The sequence below is a fragment of the Phyllobates terribilis genome, unplaced genomic scaffold (genome assembly GCF_046119375.1).
Source record: "Phyllobates terribilis strain yellow unplaced genomic scaffold, ASM4611937v1 Scaffold_5__5_contigs__length_657084704, whole genome shotgun sequence".
NCBI classification, from domain to species: Eukaryota; Metazoa; Chordata; class Amphibia; order Anura; family Dendrobatidae; genus Phyllobates; species Phyllobates terribilis.
In genome coordinates, this window is record NW_027362765.1 from 206,231,452 (window position 1) to 206,246,315 (window position 14,864).

A 14,864-nucleotide genomic window follows, 5' to 3' on the forward strand; every position below is an offset into this window, starting at 1 on the left:
GGAGTTTCCATGCAGATCATCAGCGTGGAAATTCCATGGCATTTACAGAAGCCAACAGTGGCAATGGTTTTTATCCAAAACACATTCTCACTTCGTGGAAAAATTCAGAATCTGACATGAGGTGTGAAATTGGCTTCAGCAGCAGCATGTGAATGTGTGCCGAATATCCGATATGCGAAATTCATTGCAGTCAATGGACGGGTGAATTCCGCAGCAAATTCCTTATCTAAATCCACCTGGATGCAGATGCCACATTTGACACTGCAGTTTTGCAGCAGAGAGCCCACAGCGAACTCGCCAAGTGTGAAGGTAGCTTTAAAATGTGCCACTGATAATTAGTATCTTGTTGGTATTTTGCATGTTCATTTTGTGTTTGTTAAAGTTTTTACCGCAAATAATATAAAATCTGGTTATTCTGGAAACTATTCTGTTTTATGTCATAAATTGGCACATGTGTAGATTTTTACTAAAAGGTTAAAACATACCAGAATTTGGCTTCAAATTTAAAGCCAAAGGTAATAGGAAATGAAGAGCCATTTTTGGAGCCAAAAGAGCCGGCTCACCAAAAAATCGCATTTTACCCATCACTACAGTGAAGAACTTGACATAGCTTGGCTCCTCCCACACACGTGACCGATCACGTGCCCTAACATCCCCGCAGGTCCTTCCGCTCTGCTCTAGCTGCCTGTATTATGGCCGTTGTGTGGCTGCTGCTTTCTCTGCTGCTGTGCCCGCAGGGAGACACCACACATCTGCCACATGGCGACACCTTCCGAGAAGAGCTGCTCCTCACCCCGCTGCGCTCCGGAGACATCGCCGCCACCTTCCAGTTCCGGACCCGCCTGGACTCGGATCTCCGGAAAGAGAAAGGTGACTGCAGGGCGGAGAGGGGCGCACTAGTACTGAGCGCCGGCATATAACCCGGCTGTACGGTGCAGCGTCACTGGCCCAGATGTAGCACAGCCGATCACATCCCATTGTGTCCCTGCATTGTGTGATCTTATCACTGCTGTCAGTATAAAGGATTAGGATATGACTGACAGAGGGGAGATGGAGAGAGCCACCTATTGATTACAGCATGATACTGAACATCATCAAGCTCCAGGGGCCTCCACTGATAACTGATTATTGGGAGGGTCCCAGCAGATGATTAGTGAGAGGACCGTCTGCATCTATGGGATGTCTTAAAGGGGTTGTCTCCAGTTCAGAAATGGGTAAAATAGCGAAGTGCTTGTAAAAACAAACAACTTTGGAATTTACCTCTAATTAAAAGTCTTCTCCATTATGAAGAATAGAGAGATTTTTAATCCTCTAGTGTACTGCTCGTTGCCAAGGTTACCAGCTACCCTGTAGTCTGAGTGGCCGGTTACCTAGGTAAAGAGTGCGCCAACAGGCTCTATGCTTCACAGCCTGCTCACGGTGTTCGGCAGATGGCCTCGGTCCCCCCTGCCCCCGTGAGCGGCCTCGGTCCCCCCTGCCCCCGTGAGCGGCCTCGGTCCCCCCTGCCCCCGTGAGCGGCCTCGGTCCCCCCTGCCCCCGTGAGCGGCCTCGGTCCCCCATGCCCTTCTCCAGTGTTGCTCCTGCACTCATTTCAGGCTAGCGGTGAGGCCATGCCACTGGTCAGACTTCAGGCGAGCACCACTCCCCAGTAACCAAGAGGCAATAACATGAGAACAGTCCTTTAAAGTATCATTTACATGTCTAATTCTATCTGACCAGCCATGATTTTTTTCCTACACGATCCTTAATACTCAGCATTTCTCCATTCTGGCTGGTAGATGGGGGGTCTTGAGCAGGCGCACCCCTCTATGATGTCCATACGTTCTGGCTGTTCATATTGACATGTCATTGGTGCAGATGAGCTGTTTCCTGGCTCATTCTTACTCCATTTCTCTGTCTCAGTTTCTCACTATAGGTTATTTCCTAAGCTTCTGGGCCAAGTGATCTCCAAATACTCCATCCAGGAGCTGCATCTGTCCTTCACCCAAGGGTTCTGGCGCACAAGATCCTGGGGGCAGCCCCTCTTGCAGGCCCCCGCTGGGGCTGAGCTGTGGGTCTGGTTTCAAGAATCTGTCACAGAGTAAGTATTGTGTATGAAGCTGAAGGGGGGTCCAGTTATTGCATGTAGGAGCAAATCTCCATTCGGTCAGTTTCACATGCCCAACGTTCATGGTCCATCTACAGACCACAATGTCCAGAGCAACCAAGGGTCTCCTGATCTGACCTATGAGGCTGTTGAATTTGGGTCAAAAGACCCACGGTCGATCTGGATATCGCAGTCTGTACTCGGGCCATTAATGTTGGATGTGTGAAACTTGCCTTGGTCTGAGTGGGGCACCTACAAGGGCTGGATCACACTCTGGTAGACTTGGCGTGTTCCCAGTTTGAATGTTCCTGCGTATTACTATACATTCCCTACAGCTTCCTCAGCAGCATCAGCTGAGAACCAGAAGTTATTGCTATTGGCAATCCCTTCTAGACTTGTAGTGGCTGTACATACAGTGGATATAAACCCCTGTTAACCTGCCAGGTTTTGTCTTGTAAGAAAAAAAAATCCTACCACAAAACATCTGTCTGAGATGGTTTAGTGAATCCTGCATTGAGCAGGGGGTTGGACACAATGATCCCGGAGGTCTCTTCCGACTCTAACATTTTATGTTTCTATGAATCATTTCACAACTTTTTTCACCCTTGATGTCACACATAATCTGCACAATCCATTGAGAAACATACTGAAATTATTTTGAGGGGGGAAATAAAAATGACAAAACCAAATAATGTGGTTGCATAAGTGTGAACACCCTCTTATAATTAGGGATGTGGCTGTCTTCAAAATCAGCCAAATCACATTTAAACTCATAAGTCGCTATCCGTACACAGTTGCCATCATTTACAGTGATTCTTATTAACATCATATAAAGTTTAGCTGTTCTATTGAATTTTTCTGCCATTTGCTTAATTGCATTTATATAAAAACACATGGTCCATCAATGGCTTACAACACAGCAAAGGGATCTTATTGTTGAAAGTTTTCAGTCAGGAGTAGGGTACAAATTTTTTTCCAAAGCATTAGATATACCATTTAACACTATGAAGACAGTCATCAAGAAGTGGCTTATATTTGGCAGAACAGTGACATTACATAGAACTGGAGATGTCTCAAAGATTGCTGAAGAGAGAATAAGTCCTGGAGGCTGCCAAGCAGCAACATTAAAGGAGCTGCAGGAATTTCAGGAAAGTACTGGTTGTGTACTGCATGTGGCATCAATCACTTGTATTCTTCATATGTCTGGCCAGTGAGGTAGGGTGGCAAGACAGAAGCCTTTTCTTGCAAAAAAACATCAAAGCCCAGCTATGATTTGCCAAAACATACATCAAGTCTGCTAAAAGCATGCAGTAAGACTTGTTATGGTATAGTAAAACCAATATGTAACTTTTTGGCCACAATTCCAAAAGGTATGTTTGGCGAAAAGTGCATCACCAAAAGAACAACATACCCACAGTGAAGCATGGTGGAAGGAATTATATACAGTTCCAAATATCAGTCAATTTTGCAACAAAACCTTCAGGCCTCTGCTAAAAAGTTGAAGATGAAGAGGACTTTCCACTCTCAGCACAACAGACCTTAAGCTTACCTCCAAATCGGCAAAAGAATGGCTTCGCCAGAAGAAGGTGAACGTTTTGGAATGGCCCAGTCAGAGCTCAGACCAGAGTCCAATTGAAAATCTGTGGGTTGACCTGAAGAGGGCGATGTACACAGGAGACAGATCTGACAGATTTGGAGCACTACTGCAAGGGAGAGTGGACAAAGATTGCAAATTCTAGATTTTCCATGCTGATGGACTCCTACCCAACGAGACTGAATTCTGTCATAAATTCAAAGAGTAATTAAAAAAGTATTAGTTTAAGGGTGTGCAAATATATGCAAACACATTGTTTTAGTTCTTTATTTTTCCTCTTCCACCCAAAAAGTTTTCAGTTTGTTTTTCAATGAATATCACAAGATTGCGGATGATATTAAAGGTAGAAAAAGTTCTGAAATGGTTCGTAGTACGTTTTTTTTTTACGTGACAAAAACCTGGTCCTTTAGCATGGGTGTGTAGACTTTTTATATCCAATGTATAATTTAATGTGTCATAAGAGCTTCATTGTACAATGTACATCGTTCCCCTGTTCTGATGATCTTAGTGCAGACTGATATAATGGCCCCGTCCCTTCTATTGATGAGGTTACATTTGTAATTTCAGTGTGGACAGAAATTGGAAGGAGCTGACTAACATCTTATCCGGAATCTTCTGCGCCTCACTAAACTTCATAGACTCCACTAACACCGTGACTCCAACCGCCTCCTTCAAGCCTCTGGGATTGGCCAATGGTCAGTGTATCAGTATCGCTTGTCAGCCTGTAGGCACTCTATTAATCCCTTGTCGCTGGACCTTTCCTCCAAATCTTTCCTCTGATATCACTCAAGTTCCCTGCATGTATTCAGGCACTGATCAGCCATAAAATTAAAACAAGTGACCAGGGTGGATAAAACGAAATGTATGGCTGCACTGGCTTTAAACGGGTGAACCGTCAGGCTATGGTCATATGGAGGTTTTTGAGTCCTTCAAAAATGAATGCGTTTTTTAAGTGGAAATAGCTTCACAAAACTTTTTTTTTTGGAGGAGGAGTTTAACTTTTGATGAGTGTCTTTCCTTTCAGACTTTTGATGGGAAAATCCATAGCTTGGAGCCGAGTCCATCAGGATCCACCTCAAAGGAGTGACTTGTACTTCTATTATCACCAGGAGTTTTTTAAAAGCTCCTCAGGAAAAATTTCTCCTATGAACAGCATGGTGGATTTCCTACAGAAAGAGTAGTAAAACCTTTGAGTGGTTTTTGAGCAGATTTGTGTGAGAATAACCCAAGAATCTGAGCAACTTTGACAAGGACTAAATTGTGATGTCGATATGAATTGGCCAGAACATGTCCATATTGCCCCTCTTGTGAGGTGTTCCCGATATACAGTGGTTAGTCCCTACCAATAGTGGTCCAATGAAGGATCAAGGGCACCCAAGACTCATTCATGTGTGAGGGCAGCTTGTCTGTCTGGTTCGATAACACAAATTTCTGTTATACTGGTGATAATGGAGGTGTCAGAACTCGGATTACAACACAGCTTGCCACATATGGGGCTGTGTAGCCGCACAACAGACAGGTTATCCATGCAGACCCCCTGTCCACCTCTGGAAGCTCACGAGCACCAATATTAAGGGGTTGTCCCATTACTCTGATATTGATGATCTATCCACAGGTTCTGGAAAACCCCTTTAAGTCGTGTTATTTGTAGACATTTGGTGCCTAATACCACAGGACACTTTCCAAGGTTTTGTGTTGTCCATTCTTCAAAGGGTCAGAGATGTTTTGTTGGCATTTAATACCATGTTTTAATGTCACAGCTAATTGGTGCAATCATTCACGGTTACGGGACAGTAATTGTTGGACTGATGCTACTCTTCACATTCTGCAGTTACAGATCACCACCTGCTGAGATACGCCATGTTATCCAGGGAGATCGTGTGCACCGAAAATCTCACCCCATGGAAGAAGTTACTGCCTTGTGGTTCTAAGGTAACTACTTAGAGATACTATGGGATAATAATCACATGGAGGATTCCGGGGTATTCACACCTCGCCTTCTCGTCTCAGGTTGGCCTGGCTTCTCTGCTAGAAGCAGAACGTCTGTATCACAGCAGCTACCACTCGCAGTCCGTGCACATCCGGCCAGTATGTAGGGTAAGTCATGTATCACTTTAACCAGCATTTCCCAATATCACTAACTGCTCCGTGAATCGTCAGCAGATTGTTGGCTTCTGTTTGGCAGCTTGTATTTAATCATTTCTATGGCCTCTTTCCCTTTTTTATTTTTAGGATGCAGGTTGCTCAGCGATCTCCTGGGAGTTGAGACAAACCTTGACTGTGGTGTTTGATCTGTATACCAATGGACAGGGGAAAAGAGGTATTTATGGGACTTGTAGTGTTTTATTTTTATTTTACTCACTTATATAGCGCTATTAATTCCACAGCGCTTTACAGACATTATCCTCACTGTCCCTATTGGGGCTCACAATCTAAATTCCCTATCAGTATGGAGTGTGGGAGGAAACCCACGCAAACACAAGCAGAACATACAAACCCCTTGCAGATGTTGTCCTTAGTGGGATTTGAACCCAGGACCCCAGCGCTGCAAGGCTACAGTGCTAACCACTGAGCCACCGTGTTCCCCGGTGATTGTGACTAATGGACACCAATAAGTATCCTATATATCATGTATATGGCTCTGCGCCATAGTCGGTATCTATGCTATCTAGTCTGTGAATATTCCATGTAAAATCCTGCTTTGACCCTACAGTTTTATCCTCAGTGAGTTTCCTCTTACAGACTTCCATCCATTTATTTCATCACTATCATTTTGTTTTCTACAGACTGGTCGCTCTTTAAGATGTTCAGCCGAACAGTAACTGAACCTTGTCCTCTGGCAACTCAAAGCAAGATCTACGTGGACTCTGGATATGATGAGGTAGGCAAATGCTTTAATACTTTGGGTTTGAGTTCAGCTTTTACTTTCCAAACTGCACTGGAAATGGGAAACACTTCTGAGCAGCTGATCACATAACATCTAAGTGTATGAGCACTGCTAGCAATTACTGGGCAGTGCCGTGAATGGCTGCCTAGAAGTAAGCGTGGATCAAAACAGTGGCTTAAGTCAGTATGTGTTATTTTTATTATTTATGTATGACACCTTTCAGACTCGATCATTGTTCTTACACATACACAGTGCGTCAGCACACTGCGATTAATGAATACATGAACTCCAATATTGCTGCACACGTTAAAAGTGCAAAAGCCATCCAACTACGTCAAGGGGACCTTTTAATCTGGATGTTCCCTAAATACTAATGACCTATCTTTCCATGTGCCAAACCAGCCTGATCTACTTCATTTAATACTAAATGGGTGCAGGCCTTATTTTTTTCTTGTAGTACATATCGTGGGGTGGGGCACCCCCCCTCCTGGGCTCAGTACCCTTATCCACCCATCTTTCCCTTACAAGGTTTCAATTGAGAGCTACGCCTAGTTTCCTTTTGACTCCCATTCAGATGAGGCTGGTTTAGTACATGGAGAGATAGGACAGCAGTGATAGGGACCTTCCATATTAAAAGGTTCACCTTGACGTGGTTGAATCCCTTTTGCGCTCTTTGATCAAAAAACGCTAAGTACATTACGTTTTTAACGTTTGCAGCAATATTGGATTTCATGTATTCATTAATCACAGTGTGATGACACATTGTGTATGTATATATTCTTATATTGACCACATAGAGTATTTGTGCACCTGTACATTAATTTAATACTAAAAGTGTGCAGGCCGTATTTTTATATTTTTCTTTTTGTCAAGCAATGAGTTGTCTGTGCAATGCAGGACAGGACAGATCCTCCAATTAGAATATATGTAAATGTTTTTTTCTTAGCTGGACAACCACCTTCAGGGCCATCAATTGTAATTCTGGAAATAGCAAGACATTCATCAGCACAATGTTCTCAATACAACATTATTGTCACACTGCCATTGGATCAATGTATGTATATACAAGGGGATATGACAGGAGATTCTCTCCACCTATACGTCTGAAAAAGCCTCTAAACATGATCTTCTAACACAGCCTAAGGCTGCTTTCCCATGCCCATCAGTCACAGTGTGAGCACAGGTCTCCTGAACCGAACTGCAAGGCCTCATGCTGGGATCGTGATTGTCGGACCTGTAAACCGGCCTTATACTAACTACACAATTCTCTACTTTTGTAGAAAGAAATTGACCTATTTGAAGTCACACCGCTGTCAGCTCTGGATGTCGGAGTTCCCGTCCATGGAGATCAGAGGGTGTATACGTTGTATGATCTTCTAGAACCAGAGCTTTTCAACACCTCTAGAAACTTGAATGTGGCTCTAAAGTGGAAAGGTGGTTCTGACTCTGGTGAGTGTTACAAGATGCCAGGGACACTGTTGGCACTATTTTGTTAGATTCCAGCCACCCAAAGAAAAGTAATTTGTTTCTGGTCCTGCTTCTACTACCTGTGAACACAAACAAGAGGTCTGATTGTCAGGACTTCCACAGTCTGGAGATTGAGAGTGTTGCCATGCTTTACACTGGTAATTGTGTATATACTTTGCTCTTACCACTTATTAAATCATGTAAGTAACAATAAGACTTTTATATGCCTCTACTAGGTCAACCACAGCCGCCTGTTTTCCATGCTGAACGCTATGTTAGTGGCTATGGTCTTCAGACTGGAGTGATTAATACCATGATTTACAACAACCATCCATACAGAGCCTTTCCTGTCATGTTCTTGGAGACTGTTCCCTGGTACCTCCGCCTCTATGTCCACACACTGACTATAATTACCAAGGGCAAAGAAAACAAACCTAGTAAGTGTGTCCGAGACTGGACAACCTTAGAACTTACCCTACTGCAGTCATGAGTCCTCTCTTGGCTATAAAAATATAGACCGAGTTGACCATCAGTAGAGACCGACATATTAATGTTTGGGATGGGTTGATTCCTAGTTACCTTTTAATAAAACTATCCACTCATTACAGACGTAATATACAGTACAGACCAAAAGTTTGGACACACCTTCTCATTTAAAGATTTTTCTGTATTTTTCATGACTATGAAAATTGTACATTCACACTGAAGGCATCAAAACTATGAATTAACACATGTGGAATTATATACTTAACAAAAAAGTGTGAAACAACTGAAAATATGTCTTATATTCTAGGTTCTTCAAAGTAGCCACCTTTTGCTTTGATGACTGCTTTGCACACTCTTGGCATTCTCTTGATGAGCTTCAAGAGGTAGTCACCGGAAATGGTTTTCACTTCACAGGTGTGCCCTGTCAGGTTTAATAAGTGGGATTTCTTGCCTTATAAATGGGGTTGGGACCATCAGTTGTGTTGTGCAGAAGTCAGGTGGATACACAGCTGATAGTCCTACTGAATAGACTGTTAGCTGCTTTTTTCTTGCCATAATACAAATTCTAAGTAAAGAAAAATGAGTGGCCATCATTACTTTAAGAAATGAAGGTCAGTCAGTCTGAAAAATTGGGAAAACTTTGAAAGTGTCCCCAAGTGCAGTTGCAAAAAACATTAAGCGCTACAAAGAAACTCGCTCACATGAGGACCGCCCCAGGAAAGGAAGACCAAGAGTCACCTCTGCTTCTGAGGATAAGTTTATCTGACTCACCAGCCTCAGAAATCACAGGTTAACAGCAACTCAGATTAGAGACCAGGTCAATGCCACACAGAGTTCTAGCAGCAGACACATCTCTACAACAACTGTTAAGAGGAGACTTTCTGCAGAAGGCCTTCATGGTAAAATAGCTGCTAGGAAACCACTGCTAAGGACAGGCAACAAGCAGAAGAGACTTGTTTGGGCTAAAGAACACAAGGAATGGACATTAGACCAGTGGAAATCTCTGCTTTGGTCTGATGAGTCCAAATTTGAGATCTTTGGTTCCAACCACCGTGTCTTTGTGCGACGCAGAAAAGGTGAACGGATGGACTCTACATGCCTGGTTCCCACAGTGAAGCATGGAGGAGGTGTGATGGTGTGGGGGTGCTTTGCTGGTGACACTTGGGGATTTATTCAAAATTGAAGGCATACTGAACCAGCATGGCTACCACAGCATCTTGCAGCGGCATGCTATTCCATCCGGTTTGCGTTTACTTGGACCATCATTTAGTTTTCAACAGGACAATGACCCCAAACACACGTCCAGGCTGTGTAAGGGCTATTTGACCAAGAGGGAGAGTGATGGGGTGCTAGCCCAGATGACCTGGCCTCCACAGTCACCAGACCTGAACCCAATCGAGATGGTTTGAGGTGAGCTGGACCGCAGAGTGAAGACAAAAGGGCCAACAAGTGCTAAGCATCTCTGGGAACTCCTTCAAGATTATTGGAAGACCATTTCCGGTGACTACCTCTTGAAGCTCATCAAGAGAATGCCAAGAGTGTGCAAAGCAGTCATCAAAGGAAAAAGAGGCTACTTTGAAGAACCTAGAATATAAGACATATTTTCAGTTGTTTCACACTTTTTTGTTAAGTATATAATTCCACATGTGTTAATTCATAGTTTTGATGCCTTCAGTGTGAATGTACAATTTTCATAGTCATGAAAATACAGAAAAATCTTTAAATGAGAAGGTGTGTCCAAACTTTTGGTCTGTACTGTAGATGTCTCAATTTGATATGATTAATGAGAAGGACTGAGATGATAAGCTGCGCTCTCCAGTGGAATCTCGGAAGATGGGGACATGCCTGATGTTTGGGTTGTCTGATGTCTGCTGTAATGGAGCATTAGGCCTAGCCACATAGTCAATAGATTGTGGGCGGATCACAACTTTCATCTAGTGTATACAGTCAGTAAAGGGGTTTCCAGGACTTAACAAATGCTGACCTTTTCGAGGAATAGGTCATCAATACAAAATTGCTGTGGGTTTGACGTCCCAGCACCACCAGAGATCTCGCTGCTGCCAAAGCTAATTCAGCTGATCAAAGTGATGAACAGGGCAGAACATAGAAGCTCCGTACATCACTCAGTGGCCTTTACTGTACCTTCTATTCACTTAATTGAGAAATAAAGCCGGAGCAATTTTCAGCTTATCGTTGGGGGTGCAGGACCCACACGGATCAAATATTGATGATCTATCCTAAGGATTAGTCATGGATAACAACTTTGATCTTTGACCAATAATCTTTCCCCCTGTCCCCTTTTTTTTCCAGGCTATATTCACTACATGCCAGCCAAGGACCGCCAATGCCCTCATCTTCTAGAGATGTTAATCCAGCTGCCTCCTAATTCGATCACTAAGATTAGCATACAATTTGAGAGGGCGCTGCTGAAGTGGACTGAGTACCCTCCTGACCCAAATCATGGATTTTATATCAGGTGAAATGCCTACACTTTTTTTTTTTTTTTTTTTTTTGATGCAAGCATTGCTTTTACGCCCTTCCCCAAATAATATCTTTAAAATGTCTTTCTGTGTAGTCCTTCAGTACTGAGTGTCCTCATCCCCAGTAGAAGGAATGTAAAGACCGATGAGCTGGAAGCAAGCCCGCTCTTCTCAACGCTGTAAGTATCTACACCTTATTTTACTGTGAGGAGTAATGCAAGTTACTTCTCTACATGTCACAAGTTGTAATGTAATGCATTGGTGGTCACCTAGAGAGGAAAACAGGTGGTTGCTAGGTGATATGAAAGAAATAAGTAAATACATTTAAGGTTGTGTTCAGTCGCTGTGTATATTATGTGCCAAGAAAAGCTCCCAGGACCACAAGAATGCGATTTGCACATTTGTGGTCACGTGCCAGCTAGGTTCTGATCCACTTCTCTCAATAGGACGTTAAGAGAAGAGGATAAGGATCTATTTGGCACCTGACCGCAATAATGCAAGTCCCATACTTGTGATCATATGACCTCTCATTCACTGGGAGTACCGAAGAATCCTGACGTTCTGCGCATGTGACAATTCAGAAATTTGTCTACAGTTTGGAATACCCCTTTAGATGAAAGCTGTGATGGATGCTAAAGTTGGTGCTTTCTCAGCAGACCTGCTTAGGCGGAGTTCACACGATGCGTATTTAATGCGTTTCCGCGACGTTTTTGCAGTTGCGTAAACGCCACGGAAACGCATGAAAAACGCATGGTAGAAGGGCAGCAATGTTCCCCAATTGAAATCCGCATGTGCTGTGCCCATGATGCGGATTTTTCCGCAGGTTAAACGCTGCGCTCAAAAATCCGCAGCATGTCAATTAATTTTGCGTAAACGCGGCGTTTTCGCCGCCATTGACTTGCATTAGAACGCGCCAATTCCGCAAGACTGCATCTGTACTTGCGTTATTGGCGCGTTCTAATGTGCGGATGGTACCCGGGTGGAGAGGAGAGGAGAGTCTCATCCACACCCAGGTACCATTAAAAAAGCTGTAAAACAAGAATAAAATAAAAAATATATATATACTTACCATCTGTCGGCCCGCGCAGCACTCCTGCTTGGTTCCCGGCACTTGCAGTGAGTTGAAGGACCTGCGCTGACGTCAGAGTCATGTGACGGGTCACGTGACGCTGACGTCGGCAGGTCTTTCAATTCAAAGTTGCCGGGAGAACGGAGTGTAAAGCAGGACAGTGCGGGCCATCGGAGGTAAGTATATACACTCTCTCGGGTCACACTATATAAATCCATGCTGTTTACATGGATTTATATAGTGTGACCTAGTTGTCAAGCACTTTCCAGGTGATGCTAAAATCGCCTGGAAAGCGCTTGTCAATCTGCATGCGGAAACGCATGTGAATCCGCATGTATTCCGCAGGAAAAATGCATGCACAATCTGCATGCGTTTTTTCTGCCAGGGAGATGCAGAAATGTTGCAGAAATTTTCTGCTTCATTTCTGCATCGTGTGCACATAGCCTAAATGTATAGCAAAAATCGTACTGTTAATGGGAGGAGACACTAAACAATGTGTCATTAGGACCAAGCCTATCATATTGCCCAATAGGACGTCATTTAAGGAGATCCTCTTTAGGACCACCATCTGTTCCCCAGAGCGGAGAGTCTCTGTATCGATAGTTCCCCACTCTTTAAGACTCAGTTCTATCGTATATTATGTGGTTGCTCATTCATATAAATGTGCGCCATGTCATTGCCACATAACATGTTCCTCTTATTGTCCATGTCTTTGTCAGATTCCCGTCCTCAGATGGCTCCAGTTACTTTATGCGGCTGTACACCGAACCCTTACTGGTGAACCTTCCAACTCCTGACTTCAGCATGCCCTACAATGTCATCTGTCTGACTTGTACGGTGGTGGCCGTGGGCTACGGCTCCTTCTACAACCTTCTCACAAGGACTTTTCAAGTGGAGGACCACACCAGGGGTGGACTGGTCAAGAAGATAGCCAATATCATACGCAGATTCCGTGGTGTCGCACCTCTATGATGGTAGAATGAACCTGATAAAAAAACAGTTTTGCTTCCCTGGTCACCTATGGTTATTACTACCAAACCCTCTGTGACTTTTAGAGACTCTTGGCTAAAAGTTTGTTCCAAAGTTAATTACAAGGTGTTTTTGGTATACATATTTATTTAAAAGATGGCTACTTTTTCCAAGGCATGGTTTTTGGGTGGAGGACCACCCCACATTGCCCAGTTTGCCACAGGAGTGGCGCATTGTATTTGGTATTTCATGAGAGAGGTGTTTTTAATTAAGACTGTTATAATGATTAATATTGGGGAGAGTTATGGTATGTTGTGCGTATTTATTTAAAGGGGTGGGCAACCATTAATTGAGACCACCATTCATTTCCAGAATTAACTGTTTTTGAAGCTCGGGTCATGTTTCTGCCCTAACACAAGATAGCTGAAGCTTGTAATTTCAGCACATACAATGCTTGTGGAATAAGTTGCATTTCCAAAAAAAGAAGGAAAACCATACATGGAAGTTCCTGAATTCTAGAAATCTCCAAGAAGCACTTAAGTGCCCGGAGCATGAAGCATCATGATTTGTTTCATTTAATAGATCTCCACTGTCCATCTATGTAACAGAGGAAAAAAAAGGAACTATCACCATTATAAAGCAGGCCTCCACCCTGGCATGGAAAAGAAGGGCAGCAGGTAAGGTGACAAATGTATAGTCCCATTTCAGAGCCAGGATGGAGAGGATATATTCACATGGGTTGGATATGCCGCAAACTTAAGTTTTAAAAATCTAGGAATAGTACGGAGGAAAAAATCTGCAGCGTGAATTGAGTGGAGCTGCAGACTTGACAATTTGTGCTGTAGCTTTCACTCCATGGTGATTTGCTGAAAATTTTTTGGAGTGGAAAATCTTCACCATATCCGACCTGTGTGGACTTCATGTTCCACCACATCTTCCTGGAGTCCCTGAGGTCGGGTAATTTGATTTTGTAAATAAAAAGTAACTTAAAAAATTGTCTCTAGTTTCTTTGATTGTTCTTTCAACACCAGTACCAAATTGAGTACATGGGCGTCCAACACCTTTATTAAAGAGGACATCTATTCTGCCCAGGCATGAATCCATCTCCTTCACCTTCAGTGTTTCCACTTATGATTTTGAGTTGGATCTGGGACAAGGATGCCAAAAGGTTAACAAAGCAATGGATTGCAAGGTTGAAACTTGTAGGTAGAACTACAGGAAAATGGAAAAACAGTCATTTTAATTCCAGACATTTCTGCCACAAAGCAAGGATGCATCATTTTGGCGTAACTCAAGGCTGCGCTAAAGTTTTGCAGCTTTTGGCCTTCTCATGCCATTTTCACCCAGCTCCAAGAAAGTGGGTGGCTCTGTGGCAGTAAAGGGGCGTGGCGACTGCTTCTCATCAAATACAGGATGAGCGGGGGCATTCGCTACGCCTCAAATCTTACTCCAGCAGTCACTGAAGTAGGATTTGTGGCAAGGATGCGTTTTCACAAAATTAGAGTTCACCCCAACCTATGCATTTCCTTGCATCACTCCAATTCCCAAGGTGTTATCAAGAATTTTTGTAAGTTTTTCTTCACCTGTGAAAACATCAGAAACCCTCATTCATTAGCCTAGATACTGAAAAAAATCATGTAAAAGTGGCTTTTTTGTTACATAGAAAGAGCAAGAAGACGGAGTCAAAGACCCTCCTTTACTATACAAAACCTACAAATCAGAAAGAAAGAAAAAAGGTTCATCAGACCTTTGCTGTGGCTGGTACATAATATACAGCTATATTTCCCGCATTGATAGAATGCAAACGGTATATTTACTGACTAATT

The 14,864-nt window shown here is 43.2% G+C and overlaps 1 protein-coding gene across 1 annotated transcript; it reads left to right on the top strand.

Annotated features, from left to right (window-relative positions):
* Positions 1–618: 618 nt before the first annotated feature.
* PIGT (phosphatidylinositol glycan anchor biosynthesis class T) lies at positions 619–14,036 on the top strand. Its single transcript, XM_073683749.1, has 12 exons — positions 619–870; positions 1,903–2,080; positions 4,248–4,375; positions 5,512–5,612; positions 5,691–5,777; positions 5,913–6,000; positions 6,467–6,561; positions 7,848–8,016; positions 8,271–8,471; positions 10,831–10,996; positions 11,096–11,179; positions 12,789–14,036. The coding sequence occupies exons 1-12, from the start codon at positions 693–695 to the stop codon at positions 13,039–13,041; spliced, it is 1,728 nt and encodes a 575-aa protein (XP_073539850.1). The 5' UTR covers positions 619–692; the 3' UTR covers positions 13,042–14,036.
* The last annotated feature ends 828 nt before the right edge of the window (positions 14,037–14,864 follow it).